The sequence below is a fragment of the Oncorhynchus mykiss genome, chromosome 28, assembly GCF_013265735.2.
Source record: "Oncorhynchus mykiss isolate Arlee chromosome 28, USDA_OmykA_1.1, whole genome shotgun sequence".
Taxonomy (NCBI): domain Eukaryota; kingdom Metazoa; phylum Chordata; class Actinopteri; order Salmoniformes; family Salmonidae; genus Oncorhynchus; species Oncorhynchus mykiss.
Window position 1 is genome coordinate 22,880,917 of NC_048592.1, and position 22,602 is coordinate 22,903,518.

The following is a 22,602-nucleotide window of genomic DNA, read 5'->3' on the forward strand; positions in this document are numbered from 1 at the left end:
GTTTGGGTAAGGACCTTTCCTGTTTCAACATGACAATGCCCCTGTAAACAAAGCAAGGTCTGTACAGAAGTGGTTTGTCAAGATCGGTGTGGAAGAACTTGACTGGCCTGCACAGTCCTTAACTGACCGTAACCCCATTGAACACATTTAGGTTGAATTGGAATGCTGACTGCAAGCCAGGCCTAATTGTCCACCATCAGTGCCCGACCTCACTAATGCTCTTCTGGCTAAATGGAAGCAAGTCCCCACAGTAATGTTCCAACATCTAGTTGAAAGCCTTCCCAGAAGAGTTGTTATAGCAGCATAAGGGGGACCAACTCCATGTTGATGCCCATGAGTTTGGAATGAGATGTTCGACAAGTGGGCACCTTTGGTCGTGTAGTATACGGTGCATTTGGAATGTATTCAAACCCCTTAAAGAAAAGGCTGTATCTCACAGACACTGACAGAGGAACTCTGCCTAGAAGGCCAGCATCCCATAGTCGCCTCTTCACTGTTGAGTTTGAGACTGGTGTTTTGCGGGTACTATTTCATGAAACTACCAGTTGAGAACTTGAAGCGTCTATCTCAAACTAAACACTAATGTGCTTGTCCTCTTGCTCAGTTGTGCACCGGGGCCTCCCACTGTTTATATTCTGGTTAGGCCAGTTTGCACTGCTCTGTGAAGGGAGAGGTACACAGCGTTGCACCAGATCTTTAGTTTCTTGGCAATTTGTTGCATGGATTAGACTTCATTTCTCAGAACGAGAATAGACTGATGAGTTTCAGAAGAAAGTGCTTTGTTTCTGGCCATTTTGAGCCTGTATTCGAACCCACAAATGCTGATGCTCCAGATACTCAACTGGTCTAAAAAAGGCCCGTTTTATTGTTGCTTCAATCACAGTTTTCAGATGTGCTAACATAAATGTAAAATGGTTTTCTAATGATCAATTAGCCTTTTAAAATGATAAACTTGGATTAGCTAACACAACGTGCCACTGGAACACAGGAGTGATGGTTGCTGATAATGGGCCTCTGTTCGCTTATGTAGACATTCCATTAAAATAATTCAGTTTCCAGCTACAGTAGTCATTTACAACTTTAACAATGCCTCCACTGCGTTTCTGATCAATTTGATGTTATTTTTATTTTACAGTTTTACTGAGTTACAGTTCATATAAGGAAATCATTCAATTGGTATAAATTCATTAGGCCCTAATCTATGGATTTCACATAGCTGGGAATACAGATATGAATCTGTTGGTCACATAAATAGCAGGAGCATGGCTTTGAAAACCTGTTTTTACCACGACAAATCTCCTTCAGGCTGTTGATTGTGACCTGTGGAATGTTTTCACACACTTCAATGGCTGTTCGAAGTTGCTGGATATTTGCGGGTACTGGAAGACGCTGTTGTGCACCTCGATCCAGAGCATCCTCAATGGCTTACATGTCTGGTGAATATTCAGGCCATGGACGAACTGGGACATTTTCATCTTCCAAGAATTGTGTACAGATCCTTGCGACATGGGGCTGTGCATTATCATGCTGAAACATGAGGTGATGGCGGCAGATCAATGGCATAACAATGGGCCTCTTGACGCTGTATCTCTGTGCATTCAAATTGCCATGATAAAATGCAATTTTTGTTGTCTATAGCTTATGCCTGCCCGTACCATTACCCCACCAGCATCATGGGGCCCTCTGTTCACAACATTGACATCAGAAACCAGCTTGCCCACACGATTACAATAAAAAAGGTTTGCGGTTGTGTGGCCGGTTCATTGTACTGCCAAATTCTCTAAAAAGACGTTGGAGACTGCTTATGGTATGGAAATGTTCCCTACAACTTTGTGGCATTGTGTTGTGACAAAATTACACATTTTAGAGTGTATTTTAATGTCCCCAGCACAAGGTGCACCTGTGTAAAGATCATGCTGTTTAATCTGCTTCTTGACATGCCACACCTGTCAGGTGGATGGTTTATCTTAGCAAAGGAGAAACGCTAACTGACAGGGATATTAACAAATTTGTGTTCAAAATTGGAGAGGAAGTTTTTTGTGTGTATGTAATATTTCTGTGGTCATTTATTTTCAGCTCATGAAACATGGGACCAACAATTTACTTGTTGTGTTTATATTTTGGTTCAATGTGTGTATATGTAATATATACAGTTCCTTCAGAAAGTATTCAGACCCCTTGACTTTTTCCACATTTTATGTTACAGCCTTATTCTAAAATTGATTAAATCGTTTTTTTACCTCATCAATCTACACACAAAACCCCACAATGACAGCGCAAAAACAGCTTTTTAGAAATGTTTGCTAACTGAAATATTACATTTTATTTAAGTATGGCAGCATTGATTATTCTTTGGTATGACGCTTGGCACACCTGTATTTGGGGAGTTTCTCCCATTCTTCTCTGCAGATCTTCTTAAGCTCTGTCAGGTTGAATGGGGAGCGTTGCTGCACAGCTATTTTCAGGTCTCTGCAGAGATGTTCGATCAGGTTCAAGTCCAGGTCCTGGCTGGGCCACTCAAGGACATCCAGAGACTTGTCCCGAAACCACTCCTTCATTGTCTTGGCTGTGTGCTTCGGGTCGTTGTCTTGTTGGATGGTGAACCTTCGCCCCAGTCTGACGTCCTGAGCGCTCTGGAGCATGGTCTGAGAGTCTTTAGGTGCCTTTTCGCAAATGCCAAGCGGGCTGTCATGTGCCTTTTTACTGAGGAGTGGTTTCCGTCTCGCGAATCTACCATAAAGGCCAGATTGGTGGAGTGCTGCAGAGATGGTTGTCCTTCTGGAAGATCTCCTCAGAGGAACTCTGTCAGATTGACCATCAGGTTCTTTGTCACCTCCCTGACCAAGGCCCTTCTCCCCCAATTGCTCAGTTTAGCCATTTTATGAATGATTGAGGCGACCTTCAATGCCCCAGAAATGTTTTGGTACCCTTCCCCAGATCTGTGCCTCGACACAACCCTGTCTCAGAACTCTACGGACAATTCCTTCGATCTCATGGCTTGGTTTTTGCTCTGACATGCACTGTCAACTGTGGGACCTTATATAGACAGGTGTGTGCCTTTCCAAATCATGTCAAAACAATTGAATTTACCACAGGTGGACTTCAATCAATTTGTAGAAACACCTCAAGGATGATCAATGGAAACAGGATGCACCTGATCTCAATTTCGACTCTCATAGCAAAAGGGCTGAATATTTGTTTTTTTATTTTTACTCTATAATGACGAAGCGAAAACAGGTTTTTAGAAACTTTTACAAATGTATTAATGTGTGTAGATTGCTCAGGATTTTTATGTGTATATATATATAATCCATTTTATAATAAGGCTGTAATGTAACAAAATGTGGATGAAGTCTAGGGATCTGAATACTTTTCGAAGGCTGTGTGTGTCTGTCTTTCTCTGTGTCTGTCTAATTTATCACACTTTTCATCTCTTTTTAGATTCCTAGGGACATAGCCTATTTTGTTGTTTAGTTTTTACAAGAGACTTAATAGGGGTCACATACATTCACACCCTTGAAATACTTTTCCACCATGTTGTTCTATTCCGCCACCATTGGCAGTGTTTAATGACTAGGTTTTGTGACACATGATACTGAATTGCATTGTTAGAGAAAAGTTAGTATCATTGCTGGTACTTCCCTGTGTTAACATCAAATCATTTACAGGTTTTTAAACACTGCATGGGAAGCATTCTCACCTTTTTGTTGTTTGTGTATATAAGAGTATTTGAATTAAAGCGTTTCCACTTTTTTTATTTATATTTTATTTATTTTTGGTACTCCACCTATGACCTTGTAGTTACGAGGTTAATAAAGTCAGCAGAAACCTTAGGTTGTTGCGTCACGAAGATTACTGATATTTAAAGCATTAAACACAGAGAATCTCACTGCCGATAGACTGCCGATAGGTTCTTAATCACAGTGGGAGGCTGTTCCTTCTCTTGCTAAAATGAAATCGGTAGCTACTGCGTGCCAAGCCGGTAGCGACGAATCTACCATTTCTACTTGTAGAATCGTAATGCTCAGCAGTGGCCAACAACTTGAATTTGAGCCAATCCGAGGTCATGAACCCCCAGGTGGGGGAGCCAACAGGAGTGACAACAGAAAGGGATAAATAGGGCATTTCTCCGTACATCCACGGATGAGCCACAATAAATGAGCTAGTTTTCATGAAACAGCTGCCTGTATTTTCTTCCGAGTTAGTGCAGTGTCCTTAGCTGGCTATCTGGCTACAGTATGTTGTGCTAGCTAACTATATGGTAACATTAGCTAGCTAAACATTTAGCTATGGGCTGGCACTGGCAGTATGGGATTATGTAAAGTGAATAAAAATAAAACATCGTCATCTTGCTCGGTAGTTATCTAGCTGTGGCCATCTGGCTAGTATCACCAATGACTTCTACAAAATAGCAACATTAGCACAGCTAGCTAGCTAATCTTGGAATAAACAACACACACGGACATGTATTGCCAAGCAACGCTACTGGCACCTTCTGGTTTGGAGTATTTTAACAGGGCTGTGTGGCTGACGACTTCAAGGTCTTTGCTGTGTGATCACAAAATAGATGGACTGCCGACATGGTTCAGGGGTGCCTAAGTACTGTCGGTAGGCAAGCATTTGACAATCCTACCGGTATGTCAAAGCTTTTAAGGCTGTGTGTGTGTGTGTGTGTGTGTGAGTTTACAGAAAATTACTTTTCCAGCTTTTCATGCTGGAATGGAGGCATTTTGACGTGACATTTCGGCAGAGTAATACATTTGTTGACAAGTTTATATCCATTCAATCTACAAAGATCTTGTGATGTGATGTGATCCCATCAACTCTCCTGACTGAGAACATTCAAAATGTGTGCAATCTACCGTGAATAATCTTCTGATCATATGCCGCACACCCCCTTTTTACTGGGGCGACGGAGGGGGCAGAGGGTTTGCTCTGGCAGGGAAGTTCCACACGTCTTGAGAACGGTATGTGGGCTCTCAGATGGAAGGGCTGCTATTGTTGTGCTAATTTCAAAAGACTTATAGAGAACAGAAAGGCTGTGTGGGGTTGACTGGCTTGGGCTCAGGCTTTTCTGCATTCCTGCATGTCTTGAAGGGAGGCAAACTAACAGCCAAGGACGAGATAGTAGCCTAAGCGAGCACCAGGATCTTGTGAAATTGCCTGATTATATTTTCTGCAGAATGGATTGTAAAACTATGGATTGTAAAACAATTTCTGGATTGTAAAACAATGGAATTCATATGGGGTAGGTTCAAGTTGTTTTAATGTTTTACTTAGAATAGAAAAAGAGCAATCGTGTAAGAACTCTCGCAGCACTACTCGGGAGGACCCTGTCCAACTTTTCCATGCGCAACTAGTTACTTTGGCCCACTCAACAACACCTACATTCATTTGTTTTGGATGTTCAATCAATTTGTCTAGTGTTCGGTCAGAAACGCTTAGGCTACGCCCCTGTTGGTATCTATACTTTGTAAGATGCAGTGTAACATCATGTGGCTACAATGTAGAAACATTGTTGTAACTTTGTAGCGTGTTGACAAATACGTGATATTTTCGTCATGTCATCTGTCAAATTATTTCATTGATCTATTATCCTACACCTAGGTTATTGTTGGTTATCTGGCAACCTTAAAGGCCCAAATGAAGCCATGTTTATATCAATATTAAATCATTTCTGCATAACAATTAAAGGAAAACTCCACCCAAAAACTATATTTTGGTGTTTGTTTCATTTGCCCATTTGCCCAATTTTCTAGATATGTCACTTTTCAAAATGCCTAAATCTCATCCGTATGATGCATTTTGCATCATATTATGCTGCGTTTTGCAGCTTTTGCTGTTGACAATTTCATTATTTCACTTATTTATTTTATTATTTATTTCTAATCATTATGAATTATATTTGTCAAGTAGCAGCCCGTAGAATCTGTCAATTCTGTTACAACTCTTTTTACTTACATTCTCACCATGGGGGAAAACAATTCTCTGTCATGACATTTCTGTAAATTACTCTGCTCACAGCCAATGTTTATTGTATTTTGTTACCACAGTTGGGCATTTCCACAAGGACGTATTTTCACATTCATAAATAAAATAAAATGTCAATACAGAGAAGTGTCAGTAGGGGCCACAAAGCATTCGTGTGAAAATAGACAGGGCATGGAAACCATTCTTATTATTTTTATTTGATTTAACCTTTCATTTAACTAGGCAAGTCAGTTAAGAACAAATTCGTATTTACATTGACAGTTTAGAACGACCAGATTTTCACCTTATCAGCACGGGGTTTCGATCCAGCAACCTTTCAGCCCAACACTCTAACCACTAGGCTACCTGCCGCCCCTAAATTTAACAGTGATTACGGATAAAGCCAAGAGCATTGCTGTGTTACTTGGACATCAGACTGGTTCCATGGGTTGATGGGGATTCCTTGAATAGTTGTTGTGTTACAGACTGTTTACATTTGGACAATGGATACATCCCATTGGATGCACCCATTCAACATGTTTTTGGGTCGTAATAATATTTTCAGAAACTTCCAAATTGTAATTTCTGTGTCTGAATACATTCCCTCTAGATATAGTGTTTTGAAGAAAAAACTGTGATTCTGTGACACAAAGGCAGCTCACAATAGTGGCACATAAGTGGTTTATCTCCTATCTTTACCTTAATGGAAGATTTCAGTGTTTTTGTATAAAGCACTTCACGCTGTATTAGTACATCTAGGTTTTGGCAAGGTGTGTTTGTTCTGGTTTATGATTGGACAGGGAATGAACAGATGGTGTGTTTTAATGTTCCACACATTCTTCACACTATTGCCATGTGACATCTTACCATTGATAGACGCTCATTCCTACACCACCATGTCACTTGTGTAACAATGCGTGTTTTATGTAGCAAGTGTTGGTATTGTTTAGCTTTTTCCCCGTTGTGACAAGTTTTGATGACCAGCGCATAGTCTTAGTTTGCACTGTATGGATTATGTAAGAAATGCATTTCTATGGATGCTGCCCCCTGTAATCCTTTCTTAAGTAACCCTATAGACACTATACTTGGGTACTATAGTACGTTGTCATCAACTCCACCTGATTTTTAAATCTCTGATATATATTTAAATGTTTTATTTTATTTTTATCACCCAAAACATTCTACAGTAGACCGTGCTGTTATTATTTCAGGTTTTTCAATATCATCCAAACAATATCATGAATGAACACAGTCTACCCATAAGTTGTTGCAATGGCATTTTATCAAATGATGTGTCAATTCCTTCCTCGCTGACTGACTGTCGGTCTTGCCACGACAGCCTTTATCTAGCACAGTATGTCAAGGTCACTACTCAGGGCTGTCTACAGAAGCTGACTGCAGACTGTCTGGTGGGGAACTGTGCTGCCTGCAGACATGGTCCCATTCCAAATGGCACCCTATTCCCTATATAGTGTACTACGTTTGACCAGGGCCCATCCAGATGAATGCATTATATAGGGAATAGGGTGCCATTTGAAACACCTTGCCCCCTGCTGCATCCGTTCCTGAAAATCCAGTTAAACAATTGATTCGGTGCAGGCCTTCTTGAAATCAATATCTTGTTAAAAGATAAGTGCAGGGTTAAAATGCATTGCCTGCCACGCGGGGAAATTAGGCCCACGCTGTAATTAGAAGTGATGCTTATTTGGAGATTTCTATCAGAACACCGTTTATACCAGGTAGCCGCGAGCCTAATCATCTGGACCGGTGTTCAAAAAGGTTCTCAGAGTAGGAGTGTGGGGTTGGGATCCCCGTCCCCCCCTGTCCCCCCCGTCCTTTCATTGACTGTAACCTAAAAGGCAAAAGTGATTCTAGATTGTCCTTGTTTGCATGTAGAATACCTGGTATGGTAGGCTAGTTGTATGCTGTTTTTACTTCAGCGTGCTCCATCATCTCCAAACGTGATGGGGTAAGAAATCACAATGTAGCGTACGCCTCCATGCTATCGAACATATGGTTTCAATAGATCAAAATATATTTGATGCAACTAAAGGATAAAGATTCAAATGTCTTGAAAACATCATTCTTGTTTGCTACTCCTTTAGTCACTCACCACTTCATTGTGCTTGCGATATCTGAAGTATGGATGGTGATCATCAATAATTCATCTTTCTCAAGCACTTTGGGCTATTATTGAACTTAGCCCAGCCCCAAGTTTTTACTTACCTCGCAACGCCCACACCATTAATGCTACTGCATGATAAGGACTATGGAAATGATATTCCCTGTGGAAAATTCTGCAGTTTAAGTAACTTTCAGTGTTGGGTAACTTGGGTCACATGCTGCACAATGCACATAGTCAACAATTTAGGATTTCACTAGCTGAATTATGCAGCTGAATATGTACTAAAGCTCTGAGGTAGAGGACGAGGCACTGCTGCACTGTACACTGTCACCCTGGGGATTGCTGATCCACAAATCTGTGTTGTGCTCGTTGTTGTTTTTCATAGTTGAGTCTCCCAACCACTGCAGATTTCTTACCACCGAGTTATTGGACTAATACGAGATTGTTCAAGTAACAGCTTTTTAGCAAGGGTCTGGAGTTGTATCTGTGTGGAATGCTGCATAGTAACTTTATAGATGGACATGAACTCAGTCTTCTTTTTGCTGTGCATAAGGAGAAGTCTGGCGCTTGCATTTAAATAGTGGACATTTCACATTTTCTGATTCTATTTTCAGACAGTGGTGATTCACTGTAGCTTGTGGCAAACATTAAACTAGAGAACACATGGAGCCACTTGCAAATGTTAACTGTAAATGGTCAACAAATTGAAAGGGTGGCCTCTTGTAAGTATCTTCTGGATAGATGAAAAGTTTCAAACAGCACACATTTTTTTTCCTAAAAGCTGCAATTTTAATTTAGGTTTTTATTTCAGGAATAAAACCTGTTTCTCTACGTCAGCCAGGAAAGACCTTGTCCAAGGGACAGTTATTTATTTTTATCTGTGCTGTATTATGGTGATATTGTTTACATGCAAACCTCCTATAATGCTTCTTCGTCTTGGAACGAGCGGCAAAATACTTTTAAACTAGACGAGAGCATATCGCTTTTTCAATCTCAAGCTCTCATAGAGGATCATCTTGTTGACCATTGTGATTGTTTTTAGTGTATTGTATTGTGCTATTGTGTTGTGTACACACTGACTACTTCCTCTGACCTCTTGCCAGGTCCCCCTCGAAAAATCTGCTTCTAACCTCAAGGGCCATCTCCTGCTTAAATTATACTTGAGGGTTAATGGATTTTTGGTTTGGGAACTAAATGAACACCCTAACACCTTATCTACAGTATAATTCTCCTAAATAGCATCTTGCAAGCTTCCGATACCCATCCCCCCCCTATGGGTTTCCAATCGCTCGCTCTCGTGCTCTGTCTCTCGCTCTCTCTCTCTCTCTGTCCCTCTCTAGGTCTCTCTCTTCCTCTCTCTCGCTCTCTTTTCTCTTCCTCTCTTTCATACACGATGAGAAAGCCCCCAGAGTTGTGTCCTACATCAGTCGAGTAAGGCAGCAAGTTATTTTGTAATTAGCCTTAAAGCGTGGCTCTAAATTTGTCCTGTGGTTCCAGCAGTGTGTGAGGTGGGCTGCATTTCAGCTGCAGTAGCTTCACCGGCAGATGCTATGGTACAGAAAGAGCAAAAAAGAGAAGGAGAGGAGAGAGAGACTGAAGAGGGAAGTACTTGCAGTTCTGTTTTATTCTGCTAAGAGGAACGATGGAGTGCAGTTACAGAAATTGATTGAATAAATGCGGTAAAATCTCTTCCGCTGCTGGCATGCCAAAAAGGAGGGAGAGAATAATGAAGTGAAGGTTAAGAATTGCTGCCGAGAGGAGAGAGTGAGAGGGAGAGGGAGAAAGATAGATAGCCGGAGTGGGACGAGAGACTGGGGGAGACCAGGGGAAGAATGGAGTGTTAGTTCAGGGAGAAATAGGTGGGATTCCAGACTGCAGGAACAAAACTAATTATTTCAAAAGACAGAGTGATTATCAATGGGATGGCTTCGCAGCACTGCAGAAGATGGACAGTTAAAGGGAAACGACTTTGCCTCATTGGCTGATGGTGATGGTCGGTGTTTAGCCAATCGGGTGCTGACCCTGTCCATCTCCTCCTCAGATGATGGGGAACAGCTGTGACCGAGGTACTGATTCACTCTCCTGTCTTTTTTTTCTCTCTAATTAGGGTCTATTGTTTAAAATTAAGTTGATTATCCATGCTTAATTCTCATGTGCGCAGTGCAGAGCACCATCGTTAAAAAGCCATTATGTTAGATTGTGAAGTTTTCTCTGTGCGGACTGCTGCTTGCACATCTTCTTTTCATTAGGGTCTGTACTGTATACATGTGATGTGTTTGGTAGCATGTCTTTCACAAACACTGAACATAATATTTGCCTAACTTCTTTGATCATATTTACTTTGTGCTGTTCGTCAGTGTCCATAGTTTATATTATACAGGATGTGCATGACGTTTGATGGGTGTCTCTCTCTCCCTTCAAGCCACCCCCAGCCAGAGAGCTCAGTCCTTCTGAATTATGATGCACGCAGCGTTTTAGACGGACCGGGCTGCAGACAGGGGTGCCAAGAGGACAGTGTCTGAGAGAGAACTTGATATAGCACTTTGAAAAGTAGCCTTTTTAATAATGCTGACTGCTGCATACTGTCTCACTTGTGCCAAAGTTTAATATGAAGGATAGATTACGGTGAGGCCTAGCTTTAGGGACAACCTGATCGAAACGTGGGATCTGACACGTGTTGCTCTAGTCTGGAGGTTATCTCCCGTTATCTGGTCTGCTAAAACTTGATATTTTACTTCAGATGGTTGTGGCTTGTTCTTTCACAGAGCATTCCTGTTGCACGGGGTTGATATGCTCAAAAATGGAGCTAAACTTAGCTTCCAATCAATCGTTCTCTGGATATCAGCCAGGGATCTCAATGTGACGGATGGTTTGAGACTTCTGTATTTGGAAGATGTGGCTTGCTTTCTTGCTCTGTGCAACATTGGTAAGGCACTGACAGGCATTTGTCTTGTATGCAGCTGCAGTAAAAGCTGCACTAGCTGTGGAAGTCAAGGGATGTGTCCCAAATGACACCCTATTCCCTCAAAAGTAGTGCACTACATATGATGCCATTTTGAACGTAACCAGAGACTCGGGTATGAGAAATTAGAGGGTCTTTGTCAGTTGAGGGACTGCTCCAGCCTCCTGCCTCTAACCTCACCTGCCTGGGCACTGCTCCAGGAGGCTTGGCTGAGCTGACACTCCGGTGCCCAGGCTTACTGGGGCCTTGCAGCTGGAGTCCCATGTTGATGGCCCTGCCCTGCCTCTGTAAACTGAGACCACCGGAGGGAAAAATAAATGTGGGTTGAGTCCATCCTCATCCTTGACACAGATGGCCATAACCTCGCCGTACAGAGAGACTGCATAGTTTGTCAGGATGGACCAGAAATAACTGTCTTCTACAGAGAAACAGATTAATTTTGTCCTGTTGTTTATTCCATCCTGCCTGTTCAACGGGGATTACAGTGAAGCACAATCAGTGACCTTATAGCTGAAACCTCATTGTTAATGATTTACAAACCCCTCTGAATAGCATTCTGAGATGGATTTTTGTTGTTCTATTAATCATTTACATGAGTTCGTGGCATTCATTCAATGCCATAGCTTGTCTCTTGGGGGACCCCGACACAGACTCTTGGTGGCCTGAGGTAATTGCTTGATACAGCCCACCTCTGTCTCTGTCTGTGTGCTCTAGATGTCCTTGTGTACACCCATCACTCTGGCTCCCTCTCCCAAATGTTGCAGCATCTGTGTTCATAGAACTCAACCTCCACCAGTCCAGGTTTCAAGGCAGCTAGCTGTCTTTACTAATGTCTCTCGTGCTGGGGACTGGTCTAGGTTTAGTGCTACTGCCCCCGGACAACACATGCCCCTGGAGGTAGCGGTTCCATCACTCCCCTTCCCTCCTGTATCTCATCAATCTCCCCATCTCATATTTCGACCTGTACTTGTTAATATAACTTTTTTTTTTAATGTATAATGTCTCTCTCCCTCCCTCTCCCCCGCTCTCTCTCTCTGTTGTCCACAGAAGTGTCTGCTGAGAGGTCCCCCAGAAGGCGGAGTATCTCAGGCCTGGGGAGTTCAGAGAAGAACATATCCCTGGACGTACCCAACACATCCCCTTTCAAAGTACCGGTGAGTTCTGTTTTTATGATTCTAAAATGTGTTTATTATCCAAAGTACACCGATGTCCAACAGAAACTTGTCTTGCTTTATTCCAACCTCTCCAAAAAACACACACACACACTAGACATTTTAAGTGTCTTTGTACAGTAATTGTTATGTTTGAAGCAATTAGCACACCATTCATGATTTTGTGTTAAAGTGGTTTCAATCCATACTTTATATTCCTTTGATATCTCCTCTTGTTTGAAGCACATGGACAGACAGCAGAGCCAAGCCTGTAAGGCTTGTAGGTGGCTTCAACCTTGTTGTACCACCATGTCTCATACTATACATCTACATTCTGATTCATGTCATTCTGGTCTCCTCCTCAAAGTGAAGCTGTTCTTGTCATTATTGTGTTGGGCTAAGGAGGAGGGTTCATCCATAGGATTACCAAAATAACTACAATGGGGCAAAAAAGTATTTAGTCAGCCACCAATCGTGCAAGTTCTCCCACTTAAAAAGATGAGAGAGGAATGTAATTTTCATCATAAGTACACTTCAACTATGACAGACAAAATGAGAGAGAAAAAATTCCAGAAAATCACATTGTAGGATTTTTAATGAATTTATTTGCAAATTATGGTGGAAAATAAGTATTTGGTCAATAACAAAAGTGTATCTCAATACTTTGTTATATACCCTTTGTTGGCAATGACAGAGGTCAAACGTTTTCTGTAAGTCTTCACAAGGTTTTCATACACTGTTGCTGGTATTTTGGCCCATTCCTCCATGCAGATCTCCTCTAGAGCAGTGATGTTTTGGGGCTGTTGCTGGGCAACACGGACTTTCAACTCCCTCCAAAGATTTTCTATGTGGTTGAGATCTGGAGACTGGCTAGGCCACTCCAGGACCTTGAAATGCTTCTTACGAAGCCACTCCTTCATTGCCGGGCGGTGTGTTTGGGATCATTGTCATTCTGAAAGACCCAGCCACATTTCAACTTCAATGCCCTTGCTGATGGAAGGAGGTTTTCACTCAAAATCTCACAATACATGGCCCCATTCATTCTTTCCTTTACACGGATCAGTCGTCCTGGTCCCTTTGCAGAAAAACAGCCCCAAAGCATGATGTTTCCACCCCCATGCTTCACAGTAGGTATGGTGTTCTTTGGATGCAACTCAGCATTCAAACTTCAGACGGGCCTGGACATGTACTGGCTTAAGCAGGGGGACACATCTGGCACTGCAGGATTTGAGTCCCTGGCGGCGTAGTGTGTTACTGATGGTAGGCTTTGTTACCTTGGTCCCAGCTCTCTGCAGGTCATTCACTAGGTCCCCCCGTGTGGTTCTGGGATTTTTGCTCACCGTTCTTGTGATCATTTTGACCCCACGGGGTGAGAAACTTTTCTTATTGACCAAATACTTATTTTCCACCATAATTTGCAAATAAATTCATAAAAAATCTTACAATGTGATTTTCTGGATTTTTGTCTGTCATAGTTGAAGTGTACCTATGATGAAAATTACAGGCCTCTCTCATCTTTTTAAGTGGGAGAACTTGCACAATTGGTGGCTGACTAAATACTTTTTTGGCCCACTGTATAGACAAGTCATTTTTATGATCTCTATAGGTGTATCTAGACTAGTCTTGCCACAGATTCTCTGAGAATACGTCAGCATTCTTCTAATTTTCAGAGGTAGACTAGAAGTCTATAACCATCTCAATAATATTATTGTTAAGTAAATATGTAAGAGTGTTACGATGCGGTACGTTACGATGCGTTACGATGCGGTACATTACGATGAGGTACGTTACGATGAGGTACGTTACGATGCGGTACGTTACGATGCGGTACGTTACGATGCGGTACGTTACGATGCGGTACGTTACGATGCGGTACGTTACGATGCGGTACGTTACGATGCGGTGCGATGCGGTACGATGTGGTACGTTACGATGCGGTACGATGCGGTACGATGCGGTACGATGCGCTACGTTACGTTACGATGCGGTACGTTACGATGCGGTACGTTACGATGCGGTACGTTACGATGCGTTACGTTACGATGCGGTACATTACGATGCGGTACGTTACGATGCGGTACGATACGGTACGATGCGGTACGATACGATGCGGTACGATACGATGTGGTACGTTACGATGCGGTACGTTACGATGCGGTACGATACGGTACGATGCGGTACGGTACGGTAAGTTACGATGCGGTACGTTACGATGCGGTACGTAGATCTTTAGAAAACTTCTGCTTGCTAATCTGAGACGACGTGGGAGTGTGCCTCTGAGGACTGTGGAAACGCAGACGCACACTTCTGATGATATTTATAACCAGAAGAATTAGGCCATGGCATGCATCATTGAAACTCGTACCTTTTGGCATGTTTATAAGACTTCTTGTTACGGGTTTAGAACATTTTGTTATAGATAGATGACTATCATGTTGATAGTTTCAGATTCACCAAAGGGTCTCGTGGGTAGCATCATCAGATAGGGGACTCATGTTTGTCTCCTCTTTGTTTGTCAGTTTCTAGACTAGCTATTTTACCTGCACACTGATATGGGAATGTCAGAGAGGTTCAGGTTGTGTCTCAGAGTGGAGAGTACAGATGAAATCAGGTCCATGTAATCTTATTCATGATGATCTGAAAGGCAACACAGATCCTAGATCAGCACTCGTACGATGAGACGCTTTATGAATACAGGCACTTCCAGCCCTCAATACGAAGTAGCCTAGCGTCTGTCTACTTGATGGAAACTAACATCCTCCAACCTCGTGCTGTTTGTGGACCAAGTCAAAGTGAAGGCTGCTGTCCGGTTGTGCTGACACGACAGGCTTTATAAATGCAGGCACCCGGGGGAGCAGAGGGGAGAGGGTTGTGCTGTTGTTGTCTCTGACTGAAAATGAGCTGTTTAAGACACCTCCTCCACACTGCCAAGGTGAATGAGAATGTCGAAAAGCTGACAAAGACTTCCTGTGCTCGTCCTCTCTGTGGACGTACAACGATCCCTTGTTACCACTCTCCCCTTCTCTTTCTCCCCTTCTCTTTCTCCCCCTTTCTTTCTCCCCTTCTCTTTCTCCCCCTTTCTTTCTCCTTCCGTCTCTTTGTCTCTCTCTCGCGCCCTCTGCCTCTTTCTGTCTCTTTCTGTTTTTGTCTCGCTCTCTCTCGCTCTCTCTCGCTCTCTTTCGCTCTCTTCTCATCAAATCATGTACTGTATGTCATCGTCAGTCATTTTACACAGCGTTTCAACACCTAATATAGTGGAGTGCACTTCATAGTGTTTATTGCCGCTTTGCTAATAAGTAACATGGCTTCCCTGTGCAGACTTGGCAGTACTCTCTCACCGTCATAGAGGTCACAATATGCACTCAGTGTTGCATTACCATATCCTATATCAACATACAGGGTAAGCATTATACAGTAGTTGGAGTACAATAGATTTTATTTTCCAAGATATACAATATCTGACTGACTAATTCCTTCTGCTGTCAAGGTCACACAATGGCCAAATTAGTGACAGGTTTCCACTGCCCCTGACATCCTGCTGATCTCTTCATGTCTTTTTTTCAACCATTTAGTTAAGTCATAACATAATAATTGCTTACTGTATATATCCTGATCATATTTTATTTTGTATCTCAACTGTTACTGTAAAACTAGCAGAAAACGCTAAAGGAAGTGATTGGGTGACAGACATTTAACCGCAGTATTAGTCATCTGTCTCAGCTCTGACTCAAGTCCCCTATTGGTTTCAATGTGTCTACTCTTTCTGACATTGTCATAGTATTCGGTCTGAGTGGGGTTGTTTCACAACCCGCCACACGCTGTTCAGTTTTCCGTGTTTCACCAGAGCATGACAATGGAATTCACTCCCCAACTTGGTCATTGTGGTCAGCTGGTCATTCACACTAGCTACTAATTCATAAAATGAGCGTATAGAAGTCTAAGACAGGAACAGTGTTGTACACAACGTCATTCTGTTCATATGTAGGCTACACATTACACAACAATTTGTTTGAAATTGACCTGATATAGTACGACCTGTGTGACACATTAGCCACTCATTGCCACAGCACCTCTCCCAATGCAAACACAGACTAGTTGCAACAACTGGTGCCCACAGTAGACACACAGCCAGACATAGTAACATGTGTGTCTCTGAGTGTAGCAGTTCTCCTGAAAGTAATTTCTTCTGTTGTACCCTTAGGGGTTTTTCAGCAAACGACTGAAGGGATCCGTAAAGCGGACGAAGAGTCAGACCAAACTGGACCGCAACACCAGCTTCAGACTGCCCTCCCTGAGACCTCCAGAAAATGACAGGTAAGCTATTCACTCTATCTCCTGCCATATTTCACCTTTCAGTAGCATGGAACTGCATCGACAATTCACATTGGTTGTCTTAATTCTGCCTCTCTGGGAGTGGATTTAGGCCTGAGGGACTGCTCCTGCTTCTGATCATCATTTGGTCATTCATTTTCACCACATAAAATATCCTCTTGGTCTTCCTTATGTGGTTCATTGCTGGTGGGTCATGGATGTCCTTTCATGATGATTTTAATAGATATATATGATCATGGAGATGTAGAGAGGCGAGCGGGGTGAGGTGGCTAGTCAGAAGTAATGATAGAGGGAGTGTTTCTCCTGTGGTGTGTGTTGTATTGTGGTGTGTGTTGTATTGTGGTGTGAATCACAAAGTGCAATTGCTACATTCATCTGTAATACCCTGTCTGTTGCGTGGGGTTGGTTACCAAGGTGCTGGTTTATACAGCGTTTGTACAGCCCTTTAAGAAACCCACATCTTACATTATGTTCCCATCCATTATCAGTCCTGAGTGCTATTCTGAGAAATCTGTCTTTAATTCCAGGATTATAAGCCTGGGAGATAATGGCATTACTGTAAGCCTGACTGATTTCTTCCCCACTCACATACATACAGTCAATATAATAGTAGAATTAGGCATTGTTGTATTCATGCATGGGAGACCCAGACCAAGACAGATGTAATCCTTTGTTTACAGTGTGCTACCCTCCCTTCCTTGTTGGTCTGAATAGTGGATAGCTAATGTTGATATGTTTGGGGTTCTCAACGCTCCAGTGAGTTGGCTGAACAGTATTGGTTTGGGGGGGGGGGGGCTGCCTGCCTGCCTGCCTGCCTGCCTGCCTGCCTGCCTGCCTGCCTGCCTGCCCCCGCCTTCTTCCTTCCCCCTGCGGGGCCCTGCCTGGCGGGCTTCCTCGCTGCTCTGAGGAGGGGAGTCTCCCCCATGCTGGTCTCTCTGCTGCCTGGCGAGGGCCGAGTCACCCCGTGTTCATATGCAGCTCCATGCGCCAGGCAGAATATGCAGCGTCAGTACCATTACACAGATACTCACTCACTCACTCTCTGACTTTACTGTGCAGATTGTAGCCTACAGAGTTAGTGATGAACACAGGCTAGTGGCCATAGATACAGTACTTCTCTATCTTTATGCTAGTGGCTTAGTGGGTAGCTGGTAGGCTACATGCGTGGAGTACTGTCAGCTTTCCCTGGGATGACATGACATCTGTCACTGTGTGTGGCAGTACGCCCATGTGGGTGACGTCTGTCTGACCTGTGAGCCAGCGGAGTAGTGAAAGTGGACTTTAGAGGCTTTAGAGCCAGCAGGACTGGGGGATAATGGTCGGTGTGAGGATGAGCTGCAGCCTCTTTCTGCCATCGTTAACTAATGTCAGTGACTCCCAGTAAGGACCATACTACAGCATCAGCATGGCCGCCATGGCAACCAGCGCCACCTCGTCACTCCTCAGGAGGGCCAGGAATGCCCACCTGCCAAAGTCACTGCGCTTCAGGTAGGGCAGCATGATGGAATTAGAAGTCATTCTAGTTCTGTTGGCAGCATGTCTCCTCCTGGTTAGAGAATGCTGGGCCGAATGACCAGTGCATTGTTTGCTACATTTATAATGATCTGATTGGTAACAATCATATCTTTTGTTTTTATTTGATGTAGATGGGACATGTCTCCTCCGCTGTAAAATGTGATCTGTTATTTCATACAATTATAGACCGTTTTAGTCCCATCTGAACCGGCTTAATTTTAGAAATGAACTGCAGTTACGGCTTGCAATATCATGCCAGGTTGAATTGTATGTGATTCTGCTTGAAAGTACTACTAGTTCAATATCAGATAGCGTTTTGTTAATTCAAGGAGCTGCGGAGTGGTGGTGTGGTCAGAGCTAAGTCCGTTCCTCTCCTTCCTCCCAGCGGACGTATCAGATTTCCATCCTAATGCAGTGGACATAGTGAGGGCTGGCGTTCAGAAAGGCAACCTGATTAGTTTTCAAAAGACTTTGAGGATGACGACAGCAGCTCATTTTAAAAAGATTAGACTCCCTGAGAGAACATGCATGTCTTTAGACTTTTTCCACCACAAGTGCTCTGTGATGAATTTCAGTGTGTAGGCTTTCCACTTCTGTGCTGATAAAACACAGATTGTTCTCAACATAATGCGTCTTTCTCGAAACAGTGTTATGAGACGGCTCAAAGCGTAACAAATGACCTGTACGCCCACAATGTGTTTACGACTTAATGGAAAACTATGACTCACAGGTACAGATGTAAATAAATACCCAGGTAATGAATCACGTCAGTTTCATTGTTGTATACATCTGTGGAATCCTTGCTGGATTGAGAGGGCAGATCTGTTTCCGCCCAAACCCTTAATCTGGGTTTACATAATTCAGTTGGCGAGGCAGAGGCATGTTGCATGTTGAAGGCGGATGCCAAAAGATTACGTGGGCACATATGCACTCTGCAGCAGACTGAAGACACAGGCACGCACAATTGATGGATGTGTGCTAGTGAACAGTGAGGCGGCTACAGACTGAAAGAAAAGGACAGAGGAGTCGGCTTGCTCTCTCCTCTGTTGGCACTCATATTACTTGTTCCAGTGGTAGGCATCAGAAAATGTTATCCCTTTATATATGGGGATCTAAAGCAATCATGCTTTGGAAAAATACTGATGTTGCACAGCTGAGACGTAGTGTTCCAAATGGGACCCTATTCCCTACATAGTGCACTACTTTTGACCAGAAACCTATGGGAAAGGGAATAATAGGGTGCCATTGGGAATGCAACCATAGTAGATTTTTGGTCATCTTCATGCAAGTACTGTCCTCTAAGGAGATGAGTTGATAAGTAATGAGGAGTGGTATTGTGATGATGCTTGGCTGGTGAGGTAGGTAGGATGTTGTTTTATAGTTGTATGTAGGCTATGATGCTTTAACCCAGACATGGGCCAGATAATTAATAATGACTCTTTGCGAGGCTATTGTGGCCAATAGCAACATGGTATCAGGATATCAACTTAATTCTCCATATGCCTGAAAATACAAACTCATTGTGACAAATGACCATTCTATAGGCATAATCACACACACCATGTTTAAAGGGCCTCTCAGAAGGACTTTGAATGTCTATTCTTTTAACTGTTAGATTTGTCTACCTAAGTGGCCCTAAAAGAATGAGTAAGTTTACCAGACAAAATCTTATTTTTTTTATTACAATAATGCCTCCAGACTACTTCCTCCTGAAATGTCTCTGTCTTCGATAGCTCGTAAACACAATATTGATTGTCTGGAATCTCTCACTCACACTCGAGGGTGCACTGTAATTCAGAATAAACCACTTCAACTGCTTTCAATTAATATCTAGTATTAACCACTTCTACTGCCTACTTTTGTTGTCTTCTAAAAAAATGAATGATTACCAACAACTGAAAGTGACAACAGATCAGAATCTAATTGCGATGATCTATCTATCCAAGTGATAATGCTTGTACATGTATCCATCCCCTAGGGATGACAGTGAATAAAATGGTCCTTGTCACTAAAGTGAATAAGATTTCTTGATCCCCGATTCTTAGAAGTCATCTGACATGTCAATTATGTAAGCCTACTGTTATTATATTGCTATGTGGCTGTTATATTATACATTTTGTGTTGTGCATTTTCAATAAGCATGCATTACTTTGCTAGACATTCAGTCAGTGATTATCCTTTGACCAACATTTCCCTTTCCTACCATTTGGCTGTTATGTAAGGGTCTATTTTTGTGTTCGAATTAGGGCTGTGATGATACCAGTGTCGCTCTATTTTTTTTACATTGCAAAAATGAAAACACGAAGCAGACAAGTCTTTGATCCTTTAAAAACCTGCTGTATGTAAAATATTGTTTGCTATAGCTTGGAGACGAAATAAATGTGACAACATAATGACGTTTGTTTCCAACATTATGGCTGTTTTCCTAAAGAAGTGAAGTCTTTTGTTTCCTTGCCACAACACTAATGCGTATTGCAATACTGGTATCTTCCCGGACCTAGTTATAATGTATTTTTCAGTTATCATGCGGTGTTGCATTTCGTAGTTGTTGCACTTTGAAGATGAATGATTTTCCAGTTGGAAAGCTAAACGACACCACTTCCATTCTCCTCCCTACCTGTAGAATTGTGCTCTGATGGAAAGGTACTTTTTCCCGATGTGTTTGTGAGCACAGCAGCACCTCCCTCCGTCATCCCATGCTGCTGCACTTGAGAGTCAAGTCTCCTTGTAGGGGCTTTCCTATGGAAACAGGCTCAAGGGGCCGACAGATGGGCCAGCCCAGGTCCTTGTTTACCACCTGGGAATCAAAGGAAAGGTAGCAAAGGGAAGAGGGAAAGGCATTGTGTGGAATGAGATCCCGATAGAAAGATGCTCTGGGGATATTCCTTCAACTGGCTGTTCAATAGTTTTTCGTAGGTATTACTGCTTTCTGGAATGTTCTAGTGAGCTATTGCTGGAATAGTGTGGATAAAGCTTGAATTACAGTCGTACAGAAAGACGACAGCTGGTTGTGTTTTGGGATCACAGGCGATATACATTTTCTTAGGGTCCTCCAACCTGCAGCGTGTTGGTTTAAGAGCTTCCGAGTGGCCATTTCTTATCTGTGCCGTGGTAAGTACAACTTGTCAACGGAGGAGTCCAACGTCTTTTGACACATTTAGGGATTTAGCCCCTCAGAGCAGGATTGTCTGCCATGCTGTGAATGCTCTGAATGAAGAAGTCATGTTGTAAACTGTAACCAAATGCCATGTTTTTGTCTTCCAGATCCCGAGGGCTGCCTAAGTTAAAGGAGTCGTGTTCTGACGAGTCCCTGCTAAGTCCGGGAAGTGCAGTAGAAGCCCTGGACCTGGGAATGGAGGAAGATGTTTACGTCAAGCCTCTCCACAGTAGCATTCTGGGACAGGAGTTCTGCTTCGAGGTAACATCTTGTTTATCTACTTTGCTAAAATGATTGTAAATATAATATTACTTGTTAATGACTGCTCACTGCGCTTCAATACAAAGAAGCTTCCTGTTGCCAACCTGCCTCAAAGGGCAGCATCCATGTGGATTGGGACAGAGTCATAGACTCCTAGGTGATGTAATGCATTAAAAAGCCTTTAGTTATGCTCATCATGCTTATGTCTCTGTCCTCTTCAGGTGACCTACTCAGGGGGCAGTAAGTGTTTCAGCTGCTCCTCGGCCTCAGAGAGAGACAAATGGATGGAGAACCTGAGGAGGACGGTCCAGCCAAACAAGGTGAGACCACAGACTGTGCCCCAAATGACACCCTTTTCCCTATATAGTACACTACTTTTGACCAGGTCAAAAGTAGTGCACTGTATAGGGTCTACATTTTCTTAATGCTAGAGTGACCTCCTCTTTTTCACTTTGTTTTTTAGTTTCATTTTCTTACCAATGTCAGTTTAGTTGTACTGTGTTATTAAGGATCAATGTTCCCCCTCCCTCATTGGGATTCAATACTCATTCGATGTCTTCCCAGGACAACTGCCGACGAGCAGAGAACGTCCTCCGGCTATGGATCATCGAGGCCAAGGACCTGCCTCCAAAGAAGAAGTATTTCTGTGAACTGTGCCTGGATGACATTCTATATGCCCGCACCACCAGCAAGACCCGGGCTGACTGCCTGTTCTGGGGGGAACACTTTGAGTTCTACAGCCTGCCGTCTGTCCGTAGCATCACAGTGCACATCTACAAGGACGTGGACAAGAAGAAGAAGAAAGACAAGAACAACTACGTGGGCCTGGTCAACATCCCCATCGGGGGGGTGACGGGGAGGCAATTTGTGGAGAAGTGGTACCCTGTCAGCACCCCCACCACCAGCAAGGGTAAAGGAGGAGGGCCGTCGATCCGGATCAAGTCCCGCTTCCAGACCATCTCTATCCTGCCAATGGAGCAGTATAAGGAGTTTGCAGAGTTCATCACTAACAACTACACCATGCTGTGTTCTGTTCTGGAGCCGGTGATCAGTGTGAAGAACAAGGAGGAGATGGCCTGTACCCTTGTTCATATCTTACAGAGCACCGGACGGGCCAAGGTAATTCCTA

The 22,602-nt window shown here is 43.0% G+C and overlaps 1 protein-coding gene across 13 annotated transcripts in view; it reads left to right on the forward strand.

Annotated features, from left to right (window-relative positions):
- rasal2 (RAS protein activator like 2) overlaps positions 1-22,602 on the forward strand; it is an 82,869-nt gene that overhangs the window by 49,827 nt on the left and 10,440 nt on the right. For 8 of the 13 annotated variants that reach the window (XM_036966109.1, XM_021589522.2, XM_021589521.2 and 5 more), the window contains 5 exons: positions 12,105-12,211; positions 16,410-16,522; positions 21,320-21,473; positions 21,695-21,793; positions 22,038-22,592. In XM_036966109.1, coding sequence (XP_036822004.1) covers positions 12,105-12,211; positions 16,410-16,522; positions 21,320-21,473; positions 21,695-21,793; positions 22,038-22,592 — 1,028 coding nt within the window. Of the gene's footprint in view, positions 1-5,061; positions 5,249-9,514; positions 10,162-12,104; positions 12,212-16,409; positions 16,523-21,319; positions 21,474-21,694; positions 21,794-22,037; positions 22,593-22,602 lie in introns of those variants that run through there. The other 5 variants (XM_021589520.2, XM_021589515.2, XM_021589526.2 and 2 more) reach the window with 4 other exon arrangements.